The sequence below is a fragment of the Triticum dicoccoides genome, chromosome 1A, assembly GCF_002162155.2.
Source record: "Triticum dicoccoides isolate Atlit2015 ecotype Zavitan chromosome 1A, WEW_v2.0, whole genome shotgun sequence".
NCBI lineage: Eukaryota > Viridiplantae > Streptophyta > Magnoliopsida > Poales > Poaceae > Triticum > Triticum dicoccoides.
Genome location: NC_041380.1, coordinates 499,269,598 through 499,284,758, shown reverse-complemented (window position 1 = coordinate 499,284,758; position 15,161 = coordinate 499,269,598). Strand labels below are relative to the sequence as shown.

The window sequence follows — 15,161 nt, the reverse complement described above, 5'->3', positions numbered from 1 at the left end:
GGAAACCCTAGCGCGGGAAGCGCTGGCGTCGCCAACGCCGGAGCTCCGCCGAGCGTCGGCCTCACGAGCAGCCTCTTCTTGCCGCCGCGGATGACCACGGCACCGGGTGGCGTCGCGTCGGCGCCGTCCCGTGCCGCCGCCGCACCATCGAAGAAGGTCCCCAATGCGGCACGGACGAAGAAGGGCAAAACATCCGCGAAGAAAACAAGGCGGCGGATGGCTCCGGCAACACGAAGGCGAGGAGAAAGAAGCTTGCAGGGCGTTCGATGGCCGCGGCGGCTACCGAAGCGCCAGCGAGCTCACTCGTTGAGCCGGCCGCTGACGCGCACCACGTGTTCGACGAAATGCCCCCAAGGTGAATTTTTTTCCAACTTTTCTTTTCTTCTTATTTTTTCAATGCATCATCATCACATATAGATAGCTTATTTGCATTGTTCAAAAAACTTTGTAGTCTCAACGATGATGCATACATGTCCACTATGGGTGTTGGGTCCAACAATTCGCATTGGTCTCAAACCAATGACATCCATTTCGAAGACCATGAGTTTGAGGTGATGCATACATGTCCACTATGGGTGCTGGGTCCAACAATTCGCATTGGTCTCAAACCAATGACATCCATTTCGAAGACCATGAGTTTGAGGTGGACGAGGAGGGTGAGGGAATTGTCGAGGCGCCGAAAGGAAGAGCGGGCAGTTACTATGCCATGGGTGGCGGTGGCCTCGGCACCATGGGTGGCGGTGGCCTCGGCGCCATGGGAGGCATGGGTGGCTTCGGAGCCATGGGAGACATGGGTGCACAACCGGCCGCCATGGGAGGCATGGGTGCACCTCCGGCCGCCATGGGAGGCATGGGTGGCTTTGGAGCACCCTCCGACGCTATGGCCGCCATGGGAGGCATGCGTTTTGCTTCTCTCATGGGAGGCATGGGTGCACCTCCGGCCGCCATGGGTGCAATGTCTTTTGATGTGCCTTCTCACACACATTCCCATGAAGATGCCATTGAAGATCTTGCCAACACCGTTGGAGCTTCACATGATGCGGTGCGTGATGAGGAGAGGGAGGAAGATTTATCTTCGGAGGCGGAAGAGTCGTTTTCGGAAGATGGGGACGAAGACGAAGACGAGGAAGATGAAGATTGATGTGTCTTTCTCATGTCTTGAACTTTAGTTTGCATTTGAACTTGGTTGGATGAACTTGTGGGCATGAACTTTTATTCATCAACTTGTTTGTGTCAAATTTCACATGTTCATTTTTGTCCAAAATATCATATATGCAAAATGCCCGGCGAGTCGCGCGCACTGTATTTTTGCGCTCTGCTGGAGCGGCGCGCGCGCTGCATTATAGCGCGACTGCTGGAGCCAGCGCAGGCGGGCGCGCAAAACCAGCCGCAACGCGCGCGGTAAACAGGTTTTTTGCGCGCGGCGCTTAGCGCGGCTGTTGGAGATGCTCTAACTTGTAAATTGCACCTTCGTGTTTTCAAGAATGTTTTGAAGCTGCATTTTCATAGCTTATGTAACTGCTTCAAATTACAACCCAACATAGTTTGTCAAAAGCTGTCTCCTTGAAGCAGTGCGTTAGGCCCGACTATATGCTCGGAGTTAGTGGAGCTGGAGGACATTCGAACATGCTCTTAGTTTTGTAGGGTTTCTCCTCAAGTGGGTCATTTTTTTCGCTTCTTAATGTGCTTAATTTCTTCTTCTCTTTTTGTGAAAACGTCTAGAGTTTGTTGTAGACTTGTAGTACATCAAACCCATTTGAATATGAAAGGAAACGAAGTTGCAGTAGAGATATTCTTTAAGATCAATGTATCCTATTTGATAAACTACACGCGAATTAGAGCCTTTTTGCATGGTAATACGTGTCTCATTAATAAAATAAAAATTTAGTTACAAGCCACGTAAACCCGACATTACAGGACTGAAAAGATAGGACAATCCTATGCAAAAAAAACAACACCTACCCCTTTTCATTAAGGAAAAGGAGACATATCACCTCTTCACCTGAGCAAGATGCACCATCTTCCAACCGTCACTTGCATAGACAACCATCTGCGCATATTCCTGGACGACAAAACCTCCCTACTCCACCATGACGTCGGAGACACCGCCACAACAACAGGTACAGAGCAGAAGGAGAGACACACCTGATGGAATCGCCGCCGCCTTGCCGACACCATCCATGAACCCTAGCGTTGCCGATCTGAAGGACCGACAAACACACGATGCCATCAACTCCGAGACGCCGCCATGAAGGACACCGCCGGGGTGGGAGTGGAATTGAGGCAGATTTATTCGCCGGGGCGCTGCTCCCATCACCCCAACGGTGTACCACGACCTATAAATCCAAACCCTAACTACAGAGCGGAGGAACGGGGTCCCCATCCCTCCTTCCACCGGAGCAGCAGTCCGGAGGGAGAGGGGTCTAGCACCCTGGCCGGTAGAGATTGATGGAAGAAGATTGCCTTCCTAGTCGTCTGGCTCGTGGCGGCGGCTAGCGTAGGGAAGCGGACGCACACAAAGTAGAACCTTTTTTTTGCGGGGGTAAAAGGAGTATATTACTCAAGAGCAAAGAAGTTCATCCCTACACAAAGTAGGGATGTTACGAGGGCCGGAATGGATCCATACCATAGTTCGATCCTCCGTCCTCCTGAAGTTTGCTAACGTGTGACTTACATTATTCGGCTATCTAGAAATATGAGTAACACAACACTCTCTTTGACCCATGTGACGCTTCATCTCAAAAATTACCATGGCGTATTGAGACCGATCCTGGCCTCGGGCATTGATCATCTGTACTGCTCGCAGACTACACGTGGACTAGAACCTGAAAGCTTTTTTTTTTTTTTTTGCGGGGGACTAAAACCTGAAAGCTTAAGTTTGGGTGCTGTTATTGTACGAGTACTTGTATTGTAGGCACGCTGTGCTCCGTGTCGCAAAAACATATTAAAAAAAGGATCGCAATCACAACAAAAATCATATTAAATAATAAATCGCAACAATGTTTGAATTCGCAAAAATAGGAGAAAACGCACAACCCCAACGACCAGTCGCCCAACAGCCCCAAAATTTGGAGCTGGCGCCTGATCTGACGAAATTTGCGACCCACCGCGCCACACACCGATCGGCACCGCCTGCCAGGTCATCGATCCGCGGCAACTCTCCCCTGGATCGCCGTCTTGACCGTCCGATCCATCCGAATCGAACGGCAGGCACATGCCTCCTCCCACCCCTCGCCTTCTTTAAAATCCCCTTCCCCCTTCTCGCAAATCACAGCACTCATCACCACTCCTCCCCCAATCCCACTCGCGCAGCAGCTCCAAGAGGATCGTCAGCGACCATGTCCGGGCGCGGCAAGGGCGGCAAGGGGCTCGGCAAGGGCGGCGCCAAGCGCCACCGGAAGGTGCTGCGCGACAACATCCAGGGCATCACCAAGCCGGCCATCCGGAGGCTCGCTCGGAGGGGCGGCGTGAAGCGCATCTCGGGGCTCATCTACGAGGAGACCCGCGGCGTGCTCAAGATCTTCCTCGAGAACGTCATCCGCGACGCCGTCACCTACACGGAGCACGCCCGCCGCAAGACCGTCACCGCCATGGACGTCGTCTACGCCCTCAAGCGCCAGGGCCGCACCCTCTACGGCTTCGGCGGCTAGGCCGCTGGCCCCCGCCAGATGGTCGTCAGTCTTCGTCGCCGCCTGCAGATTCCGATGTGTTAGTCCGCCCGTTCCTAGTAGTGTTGCGCTCAAGAAATCACAGATGGAAACCGCCTTGTTTCCCCATTTCCTCTGTATGGTTAACTGAATCATGAAATTATGTAATGAAGATGTTGGCATCCGTTCGAACTGAAACCTGCATCCCTTGTCTGCGTTCCTCTCTTTTTTTACGTAGCGACGTGGCACATTTCAGATACTTTTCTTTAGTTTGATCTGTCATCGATCCTTGACCCGCAGTACAGATGAACAGATTGGCAGGGCAAATCAGGTTATCGTTTAGTTAAATCCAAGAGCACCATTTCCTCTGGATTTATTTGCACCATTTCCTCTGGATTCAAGATGTTTCTTTTATGAAACTGAACACATGATACAAGAAGGCGACATAATATCGCAAAAGCTCTAAAGGGACGGACACAGAAGGAGTTTAGACGACAAAAGACCCTCCCATTTTGCAAGACTAGCACAACCAAAAACTGGCTCTCCAGCTAAAAATATACATGTACACTGGTATGAAAAAGAATGGAAAAATCTCTATCAAGTATGGGCAGAAAGATTACTGAAGCAGAACAGAAACGACAAGTCCAGTGAAAAGCTCTGGTGCTGCATCTACCCGATTCGTAGTATCCCAGTCCGGTACAGAGTAGAGCAACCATGCTTTTCAAGGCACTCAATACAATAGCCCAGGTTACTGTTATAGAGTGAAGTGAGCACCAGAGTCGTCGTGTTCTCATATAAATGACAATTCCGTGTTTTTATGTACGCCCTTTACAAGTTTAAATTATGTCTGACAGTGTGTATTTATTCGTTTCTAATCCGTCATCAGGGTGTGACTTCACATCCATTTCCTTCTCTAAACTCTAGTGTTTCTCGGAGATCACGATCGCTCGGAAGAAACAGAGCACCAATGATGATCCACTTTTTGTGAACCGTGGTTAGAGCCTGAATCCTCTGTATCTACTTGGAGCCCCTTGACACCAACGATTTTTATTAAATCCTTCACTGATCCAATCTAATCACCGTGATTTTCTGAAAATGTCATCGACAATCTGCTGCTAAGAGCCACTGCTAGACACGCTCCGTTGCCGTTCCATTTTTCGAGCCGTCGCGCACGAGCACCGCAGAGCGAAACTGAATTCGCACCTAAGGAAACGCACAGACAGGCAGACAGCGGGGCAACGCGCGGAAAGGTTTCGAGCTGGCGCCTCACGAATTTTCAGGCGGCGCACCCCGCCAATCTACCGCGCCAAGCCTCCCGCCACGTCACGGATCCGCGGCATCCACACCCGGATCGCGGTCTCGACCTCCCCAATTCCGTGCTCACGCGTCGCCTTCCTCCCGCCCCTTTTAATCCCCCTCCCCGCTCCCCCCAAATCGCAACACCGCAAGCCACCACCGCTCCTCGACCTCCATCCGCTCTCTCAACTCGAACCAAGGCGAGTTCGTCAGCGACCATGTCCGGGCGCGGCAAGGGAGGCAAGGGGCTGGGCAAGGGCGGCGCCAAGCGCCACCGGAAGGTGCTCCGCGACAACATCCAGGGCATCACCAAGCCGGCGATCCGGCGCCTCGCTCGGAGGGGCGGCGTGAAGCGCATCTCGGGGCTCATCTACGAGGAGACCCGCGGCGTGCTCAAGATCTTCCTCGAGAACGTCATCCGCGACGCCGTCACCTACACGGAGCACGCCCGCCGCAAGACCGTCACCGCCATGGACGTCGTCTACGCGCTCAAGCGCCAGGGCCGCACCCTCTACGGCTTCGGCGGATAGGCGACCCCCTTCGTCAGCAACTCTGCCCCGCTGTGGCCGCAGACGGGAGAAGTCTGCCATGTCTTATGTTCAGTAGCTGTAGCCGGAACAATGTCACCTGTTCTCCCATCTGTCTATCGCAGAATCTCTCTAGTTACCTTGTAGCTCCATGAGCCCAGTCGTGAAATCGAATATATCGTCTTACCGTGCAAATTCCGCGAGTTCGTCGAGATGTTATGATTTATTTACTGTCCGTTCTTGATTGAGTTCCTCCGCTTCTCTGAATCTCCCCACAGCTCTCTGACAACTGAATCTCTGGAGAGTCGTTTCTCCGAAGAAGGCAGAGTTGCTAACAGCAGCCGGGCTCAAACACCGCAGGCCCATCAAGCGACCAAGGCCCACGGCCCGTTCACGCAGGCGCCACGGTTATTCATTCCGTCTCCGGCACGTTCTCCTCTGCCCCGTCTCCGACGAACTCGTTGCGACACCCAACCAAACCGCGACGCAACGCATCCAAAAAGGGCAACCAACAAAGTTCGCTGCTCCTTTCTCCCACATCTCGCTTTCCGCATCCTCCTCTCCCCACCTTCGCTTTCTGCATCCCCGCTTCCGCCCAAAAAAATCCCCCCTCAATCCCGCCCACTCGATTTCCCCCTGAATCCCCCCCGCCGAACCAACCCGTTGACCCGATCTCCCCGTGTTTTTTTTCAATTCAATTCGTCCGCCGCCGATTTCCCCCCGCTCGTCGTCGAACTGAATCGCGCCGTCCGTGGCGCGGCGGCGGCGGTTGACCCTTTCGCGCTAGGGTTCGGGCTCGGGGACGATGGCCAGCCACGGAGCTGCGCCGGCCGCCGGATCCGACGCCGCGCGCGTCGAGGTATGCCACGTGACCCGCCTGTTGATTTCTATTTTAGTATTTTTTTCAGAGAAAGTGTATTAGGGATGGTTTGGTTCCTGCCATAAGCCCCGTGCATTGGCTTGTTCTTGTCTATTTGGTCTCGGTCCGCTGTAACCAATTCGTAGCTATGGTAATCACTGCGGTTGTAGAGGGTTCAGCCTTGTGATGATATGCTGTGCAATTAATTGCGTGCATGAGATGTGCTCCAACTAAGCTGACGATTGTGGCTTGGAAAATAAAACGATTCTAGCTGATTTTGAGTAACTCATGCAAGTGTTGTTTTGTCGTGTTTTGTGCCAATTTTCCCCTTACATGAGGCGTGACATAAGATATTATTCAATGGCCTTGCTGCAGTATAGTGTGTATGCACGTCGTAGGCTGGTGCTGCTTAATCAGTTAATCTTAATTTCACCAATGCTGCGATGCACAACCAAACCATTTTATACCCTACGCAAAACCGAACTTGCCTTTTAGATTAACGCCGCACTGAGGATAACCCTTTTGTAGTTGGTCATTGGTGCATATTAGAATCTATCTGAATGATGATTAATTTTCTTAATGGCAGGTCAGCGGCACAGGCCAGACAAACCAGCCTGCTTATCCGCCTTTAGTTTCTGGGGATCATTCATGGTCCTCTACAACTGGCGCAGCAGCAGCAGGTTCGTGGAACTACCCAGTGGCCAATCAAAGTCAAGACGCAGTATACTATGATCCGCAAAGGGATGTATCGGTTTCAGGAGATAATCAAAATGTGGCGAGCAGTGCGCCTCCTGCTGTACAGTCGACTATGGGCTTGACAAATGCAAGTCATTCTCATGTGCCTTACTCAAGTTCACTTCAGCATGGCTACAATCCTGCAGAATATGCAAACTATTACTATAACTACCCACAAGCAACAAATAGTTGTTCTGTGCAGCAAGGAGGAGCAAACCAACATTCAGGTGCAGCTTATCAGCCTCTTACTTCATTTCAGAATTCTGGGTCTTACGTTGATCCTGCAAGTAACACATATTACAATGCTGGTGGTCACCAGACTGCGCCAGGATATGCAACCACCAACTATTATTATCAGACCGACACTCGTAATGATGGAAGCTCAGCAAACAATTATGCCCAGTCATACCAGAACTACCCATCCTCCGATACCAATGCAGCCCAAAGTTCCAGTACAGTGCCTGCCAATTCTTTCTCATATCAGCAACAGTACAACCAGTGGCCATACTATTACAATCACTCTGTGCCAACTCCTGCTGGCAATCCAGTTGCTGGGAGCAGCAACATAGATAATACAGTCGTTAACACCACTTCTGGTTACTCTTATCCTAGTATGGAGCCACCTCCGCCGGGTACTACACCATGGAAAAGTAATTCAGGTGCTTCTGTTGTACCTCCTGTACAGGTATGTTGCTTCCTTCCACTGTAAATTGTTAGTTACCATATATAGCCTTTTCCATCAGATTCTGCCAATTGTTTCTCACAAGTTTTAGTCTGTCTAGCCATGTTCGTTATTCTGGACAATGATTTCTCATAAGCTTTAGTTTGTCTAGCCATGTTTGTTACTCTGGAAACAAAAAACTACTACCTGTTCTATTGGGACTTAAAAAAAGGTGGTTAAAACTTAAAAGGGGAAGTTCCCTCCCTTACCTGTACGTTGTTAGGTAGAAAAATGAGACACCCTGCGGACCGAATGCGGGTGGGTGAGGTTACAACCGTCCACTCTTGCCAACCGAGTACTTGCTCGGTTCTCAATTCTATTGGGACTACTGCAATGTCCCTTCCCTTTTTTATAAAATGCCCCTTCTTGTTTGAGAGTTATGTTGTCTGTAGGTCTTTAGGGCCTTTGACATGCTATTTTTGAACCCCTTGAAGTGCGAACTGATAAATAGTAGTATGGCATGTGAATTGTAGCATGTTATTTGCATTTTTTCCACCATGGTAAGAGATTTGCTTTTCACCTAAGTTTTACTACTTTACAGGCTCCAAGCGTTCCAGAACCTCAAAATCAGTACGTCCAACAAGCGCAAGTAACTCCAGGGTTCCAAAACCAGTATGCCTATCAGGCACCAGGTGTCCCAGTGTCTCAGAACTACTACGCCAGCCAGGCACCAGCATACCCACAAAACAATATGAATGTGAATCAAGTACCTTTGAACAACCATGGTGATCAACAGAAGAGTGTAGGTTCAAAAGGTTTAAGCTCAAATATTTTCTCAATCAACCATGTTTTCTGATAAACCTTCAGCCAAATATGCAGGGTTCTTTGACGACAGGTATTTACAGTAGCGAAAACAAAACACAGATTCCGACCATTCCTCGAATTGCTCCTGGTTTCTCTATGGTAATACCAAAGAGTGAGAAGAAAATTCTAGGTGCTGATTTGGCAAAGAAACCTGCCTATGTTAGTGTTTCTGTGCCGAAGAATGATGACAAAGCAGTTCAAAATGGTTCAGACGCTGTAATTTTCTCCTCTCCTTTTTTTTGGTCATCGTTAGTACCTGTTATGGGTTTAGTCTTTGTTTTGAAATCACAAGGTAAGTTATTACCATATATGAAGGCCTAAAGTGCATCTTAATTGGTTAATCCCGACCGTCTTACTTAAATAATGCTGTAAATCTTATGTTTATAACAACACAACTGCGGTAGGTCATATTTTGTGGTATTCGTATTCACCAACATTTTTTTTCATCCCATGTTTAGAGATCTCTCCCTTTTTCGCTGCGTAATTATGCCATGAGGAATCTTAGCCGTTGCAAGGATGAGGCCCAGAGGGCTGCTTGCCAAACCATGATACAACAGGTGAAGTCTCTTTTTATTGGCTTTTGTTAGTTTCCACCATTTGTAAAAGTCGCCATCATTTTATCAATGTCAGTCAGATGGGATAGTTATCTGCCTACACGCCTGTAATAAACCAATGCCTACTCAAGCATTGATGCTATTAAATTAGGACCTCAACTTTCCTAGGTTGTAACAAAACGCAGTTCTATTTTCTAAGCACATCTAAGGACTTGCATTGTACATGCCCTTAGCCATAACAGAGTTGATGTGCTATCCACCCTATATTAATGATATATGCATAATGAAATTGGCATGTTTGATGTCTCAGTGACTACATATGCTGCTATTCACGAGCAAATGCCTGATGTCAGTCCTGTAACTGAAGTTGCTTCAGTTACTGGGCATCTGATTGAATACCGTGTTTCATTTTTTTTCCTTTATTGATTCTCTTGCTTCTGCTACATCATTTGAATGGTTGAAGTTGTTTGATTGGTTTTGTCATATCAGTTTCTCTCTTTTCTTTATGTTTATTTTCAGATCACAAGCAAAGCTATTAGCAATGGAACCCTCCTTACTAAGAATTGGGACACTGAACCGCTGATTCCTTTGCCAGAGAATCTTTTGACCATGACCGAAACAAGGTATGTGCTTCTCTTATATGCCCATCCCTGCCAAAATATAAATAAATTAAATCTGTAAGGTGACAATGCAGTGTTGTTGAGACCTAAATGCATCAGGTAGGGCAATATTGTGGTCTGTTTCTTTGGATTTTTGTGGTACCATACTGCTGTGCTTTGAAAACCTCTATAATGATTGCATTTTTCAGATCACACCATTTCCATATTTTGGTGTCATCTTGGACTGACACCCTAGAGAAGTGCTGCAAACTAAGAAAATACCAGAGCATTTTATTATTTTAATAATTGTATAATGACCACTAGATGAGCTTCGGCACTTCTTGGATATTTGTAACACTGATAATTCAAGCAAGAACTGTACAGTGGAGCTAGGGAAGTATTACTTCGTTAATGACAATGAAAATCTAACCTTGTCTGATTGCGAATCATATTGGTCCTAATGGCTAATGGAATAAAAGAGAAGATAAACAGATTATGGTACATTTCAAGGGTTTACTGGAAATTATTTCCTTAACTGCCGAAGGGTATCCATAAATTGGCGTATTATTTATGTGCTTGGTAAACGGCAAGCCATCTAGTTCCATTATTAGGCCTTCTTTCTGTTTCTGCGGTTCGCAGGATCATAGCTTTCTGATTTTTTTTATCCTTTACACCAGTGCAAACAATTCAAGTTCCTTGCCAACATCTTCTACCCCTAAAAGACGGCTGAAAAGTAGGTGGGAGCCTGTTCCGGAAGAAAAGGTTACTGAAAAGGTGGAGCCACTAGCAAAAGCATTGATGAATGGATATGTCCACAATAATTTGAAAGCCCAAAATACGATGGTGAGAACTGGCATGCTGCTCTTGTTAAAATTTTGCCATCAAACAGAACGTACAGAATGGAATCTGCACTGCTATCTGAAGCCTTTAATTTCCAAACTGTCATTATCGATTTATGCATTATCACATGCTTGCATTTATGCTTTAGCGAGCTCTTTCTCTGTAATACTTAATTGCCTGTTATGCAGGGTAACAGTTGGAATTTAGGGAAGTCTCTCCAGTCTCCACATGCACCTTCAAGCAAAATCAGCCACCGGCTTTCCAAGAAGCAAAAGATGGGTAGTTATTCAAGTGTGGTACAAAATGGAAACACTTCAAGTGATAGTGATAAGGAGAAGGACCTGACCAAATATTACGCCAATGCATCAGCAGTAGCAAACTCACCAGAGGAAAAGAAACGCAGGGAGCACAGATCTAAGCGTTTTGAGAAGAGTAAGGATTCACCATCAAAGTCAAGAAATTCTGCAGTGAATAAAGATGCCATGGCTCGTATACATACAAGAAGACCCATTTCAGCTCTTGTTACTGGAAGTTATAAAGATGGCAGCAGCTTGGCCGTCGAGGATATGGACTGGGATGCACTGACAGTCAAGGGAACATGTCAAGAAATTGAGAAGCGATATTTACGCCTCACGTCAGCGCCTGATCCTTCCACGGTAATAACACTCACTAATTGTCTTTCATAACTCTAAACCGAAAGGCATTGATAGCATCAGTGCAACATTTTATTTCTAGATGGCAGTCTATCCATTCTACTGTTTGTTTGCTTATTTATCTGAATACGTTCTTTGCAGGTAAGACCAGAACATGTCTTGGAGAAGGCGCTTTCCATGGTTGAAACATCTCAAAAGAATTATCTTTACAAGTGTGATCAACTGAAATCTATTCGCCAAGATCTTACGGTTCAGAGGATCCAGAATGAACTGACAGTGAAGGTAGTCTTCGTTCTTCATGGCATCCAGTTGCCTGGAACTGTGGACCTCATTATATCAGCAACTTGATAAATGCACAATGTCTATATGTCTATTTAAGTTGCTAGTCAGGATACCATACTCGATATACTCCCTCCATTTCTGTATACAAGGCCACTTCATATTTTTTATGCCTACCTTCCTGGGACCCTGCGCAAGCAGGAGCTACGTGCACCGGGCTAACCTTTGACCATTAATTTTACCAACAAAAAGTGAGTTATATGCAGCATGTCATTGGATGCACATTCCAAAGAACTTTCCGATGATATATTTTTGATGACATATAACCCATATTTTATTGAGCAAAATTACAAGTCAAAGTTTAACATGAAAAACGAAGTGTCCTTGTATACAGAAATGGAGGGAGTATTAGTTATCTCGTGCAGACGACCAAAAGAAAATATTTGTTAATGTTCTGCACTAGGAAATAAGTTAAGCAATCCATTGTCTTCTAACCTTCAGATTTCTTATTTCAGGTTTATGAAACTCATGCGCGTTTAGCACTGCAAGCTGGTGATCTACCTGAATTTAACCAGGTCAGTTTGTCTTGTCTTATCCGATTCTTTCGAAGTATCAAACAGTGGTGCACATGTTCTGTTTGCTAGCCATTGCAACCAACTTTTTATAGTGTTGTACGGAATGCCCAAGAAGGGTTTTTCTTTCCTATTAGTAGCAATCAGAAGTTTGGTTACACTTTATTAGAGCTTTTCTAGTTATCAGGTTCATCTAGTGTATGCTTTACTAAAAAGAAAGAAAAATATTGCTTTTCTGGTAATGGTTCAGGAATACTTATTGACATTAGAACTTGATGATGTGGCTTTGTAATGAACATATTTGTAATTCAACTGCTGCATGAGTGACATAATTTAAACTATTTCTATGTGCAACCTTTTGCAGTGCCAGTCACAACTGAAGAGGCTATATAGAGAGGGAAACAATGGTTGTTATTTTGAATTCTCAGCCTACAATTTGCTCTGCGTCATGCTACACTCTAATAACAAACGTGACCTGTTGTCATCAATGGCAAGGTATCATTTTGTAAACAGTACCATAGCAACCTATTTAGTTCATAAGTGGACTAAATTTGATATATACATTATTTTCAGCTTGTCAAAAGAAGCCAAACAAGATGGAGCTGTCAAGCATGCCCTTGCAGTTCATGCTGCTGTTTCATCTGGCAATTATGTAATATTTTTCAAATTATACAAACAAGGGCCCAACTTGAACTCTTGCCTCATGGGTAAGGGCAATTTACCACCTTCCAAGTTAATTCAATGCACTTCTGTTTCCGTAAGAGGTTTTGATGTCTGTAACTCTCTTCAACAGATCTATATGTGGAGAGGATGCGTTTCGAGGCTATAAAATGTATGTCTAGATCATATCGTCCCACGGTACCTGTGGGATATGTTGCACAGGTTTTGGGATTCTTACTAGATGGGGAGGACAGATTGGAAGAATGTGAAATATGGTTAAAAGCACATGGTGCCGTTCTTTCAGTAGATAACAGTGGAGAATTGCAGATAGACACAAAGGTAATGATCTCTCTCTGGACAATGTAATATACTATACACTCCTTAGTGCTATTCCTCGAAGGTATGTTTCACTTCAGTTGTGCAAAGTTGGATTATTGTCTTGTCATAGTGTGCAGGGGGGTGATCTATAACATACTTAATGCAGAACATGCTAATGAAGTGCTTTACAGTGTTGTGCTGAAATGTTGCTAACCTTGTCTAATACTAGAGAACAGTATATTTGTTTTAGGAAATGTAAACTATTGGTTTAATCTATTTTGATGTTCTAATCCTGCATGTTTTTCCCGGCATTACGTTGCATTGTTCCACAGGCTTCTTCTAGTACGCTTTTCATGCCGGAGCCAGAGAATGCGGTTGCACATGGTGATGCGTCACTTGCAGTTAACGACTTCTTTGCACGTACATTGTAGAAGGTGTACGCTCATGGGCGTGTTGGTGCATATGGATGCATTGCACATGCCCGGATGAGAATACGCTGTTATGTGCCACAGGAACATGAAATAGATCAGCTTGAGAAGCCCAAGAGTGCTTCTTTGCCTAGAAGGTTGGAGCGAGGATAGAAAGCCACACTGGACTATTGGCATGTCCACTCGATGGCTGCAGTTACACAGCTCCGGTGAGCTGCCGCGAGGCAAATTCGGAGCATTGACCAACACTAGCGACGGCTACCTGCTGACAGCCACATTTATCTGTCAGGCCGCTCTCTGAGTGGAATGTTTACAGAAACCTCATATTTGTTTGTAAAAGTTTTAGAACAACTATAGTTTTGTGTTTGTATCAGGCAATTTATACACTAGGTGTAGGGCAAATGATAGGGACAAGAAAGGTTCGGAAATTTATTTGTAAAACAGACACAGCCAATCCTCTTAATTTATGAAAACATCTCTTCTTCTTGCCAACGGAATCTGTTGAATGTTGATGAAGTTTCAGACATGTTATAAATTCTGCTGAAGCTATTGGGCTGCGATACAAGACGCACGGTGCTGCTACCGCTTAGAAAATGAAGAGTTTGGTGGAGCATCAAAGCTCAAAAGGCGCAGCAGAGCAAGAACAGGAAGATCCTAGACCTGAGGTGTTGGCGTTTGTTGGTAACCACTGGCCTAATTGCCGGCACCCAACCTATTTTACTCACTGTCTTCATTTAGGAGTGCCTTTTTAGGGCAGTGTCGCTAGCTCCTGCTCTCTCGTTCTACTCGTCAGCAGCTACTATATCCTATGCACTGCCGAATATTCATGCCTGAGCCCGGGCTCATCCGCACCACATAAACAGCAAAATCAAAAAAATACTAAAAAATCAATTTTGTTTTTGCATGGAAGATGTTTCATAAATTTGTCTTTTTTGTTGAGAGCCACTCAGATGTCCAAACGAGTTGAAATTTGACACGGACCTCACACACTGAAACATTTTCCATGCCATTTTTTTAGTATTTGTTTTGATTTTACTGTTCATGGCGGGTGTAGATGAGCTCTAAATGATCCATGCACTGCTATCATCTTTTGATTTCTGAGATGTACTTCCTCCGTCCGGAAATACTTGTCGAAAAGATAGATAAAATGGTCGTATTTAGAATTAAAATATGTCTAAATACATCCATTTCTTCGACAAGTATTTTCGGATGGAGGGAGTATGTAGTTTCCGGTTAGGAATGGATCATTCGGAGCTCACAGACGGCATGCCATGTCCATGTCGATATCCTCCCTTCCATGCACTGTCCCCTCAAACTTTTATTTATGTTCATGCTTGTTTTAAGCCGTTAGGTGCTTGGATCATTGGAACAGAAACGGGAAAAGCTGGACAGTGATGCATTACCAAACAAAGTTGTGTACTAGACACGCCCAACTGGAACCAGTAATGTGTGTGCCTTGCTTCATTTTAGTTTCCACGAGGATCTCAAACAATGCCCAATCAGAAGGCATTTCAGAAATGCAAATCTGTAAATAGCATTAACCTATCCAGAAGATGTTTCAAGGCACTGGGGAAAAGGACTGTTCTCCTTGAACAGACCTTTCTTCATGGAGCTAGTTTAGACACCTGGCTTTTCCTCTTCAAGTAGACCTCTTTTCCCTTCCATTTAG

The 15,161-nt window shown here is 45.9% G+C and overlaps 2 protein-coding genes across 4 annotated transcripts; both read left to right on the top strand.

Moving 5' to 3' along the window:
- The first annotated feature begins 3,273 nt into the window (after positions 1-3,273).
- On the top strand, positions 3,274-5,682 carry LOC119354027. The gene is made up of 2 exons (XM_037620736.1): positions 3,274-3,647; positions 4,871-5,682. Exons 1-2 carry the CDS (start codon positions 3,339-3,341, stop codon positions 5,471-5,473), a joined length of 912 nt encoding a protein of 303 aa, XP_037476633.1. The 5' UTR covers positions 3,274-3,338; the 3' UTR covers positions 5,474-5,682.
- A 230-nt stretch (positions 5,683-5,912) lies between these two features.
- Positions 5,913-13,984, top strand: LOC119282721 (SAC3 family protein A-like). 3 transcript variants are annotated; one of them, XM_037562848.1, is made up of 14 exons: positions 5,913-6,329; positions 6,916-7,749; positions 8,327-8,527; positions 8,593-8,805; positions 9,048-9,146; positions 9,663-9,766; positions 10,420-10,585; positions 10,771-11,238; positions 11,377-11,517; positions 12,030-12,089; positions 12,451-12,581; positions 12,660-12,793; positions 12,880-13,085; positions 13,397-13,984. In XM_037562848.1, exons 1-14 carry the CDS (start codon positions 6,276-6,278, stop codon positions 13,493-13,495), a joined length of 2,910 nt encoding a protein of 969 aa, XP_037418745.1. In that variant the 5' UTR covers positions 5,913-6,275; the 3' UTR covers positions 13,496-13,984. The 3 variants fall into 3 exon arrangements, with proteins under 3 accessions (XP_037418745.1, XP_037418752.1, XP_037418758.1); XM_037562855.1 differs by having other exon boundaries at positions 5,914-6,329; positions 8,605-8,805; XM_037562861.1 differs by lacking the exon at positions 5,913-6,329 and having other exon boundaries at positions 7,162-7,291; positions 7,384-7,749.
- The last annotated feature ends 1,177 nt before the right edge of the window (positions 13,985-15,161 follow it).

Bases quoted from the DNA above. Each gene is read 5' to 3' on its own strand.
- LOC119354027 (XM_037620736.1), top strand. From the start codon at position 3,339: ATGTCCGGGCGCGGCAAGGGCGGCAAGGGGCTCGGCAAGGGCGGCGCC. The intron at 3,648-4,870 runs TAGGCCGCTGGC...ACGCACAGACAG, and splicing joins CCCTCTACGGCTTCGGCGGC to GCAGACAGCGGGGCAACGCG.
- LOC119282721 (XM_037562848.1), top strand. From the start codon at position 6,276: ATGGCCAGCCACGGAGCTGCGCCGGCCGCCGGATCCGACGCCGCGCGC. The intron at 11,239-11,376 runs GTAATAACACTC...CGTTCTTTGCAG, and splicing joins CAGCGCCTGATCCTTCCACG to GTAAGACCAGAACATGTCTT. The intron at 12,794-12,879 runs GTAAGGGCAATT...TCTCTTCAACAG, and splicing joins CTTGAACTCTTGCCTCATGG to ATCTATATGTGGAGAGGATG.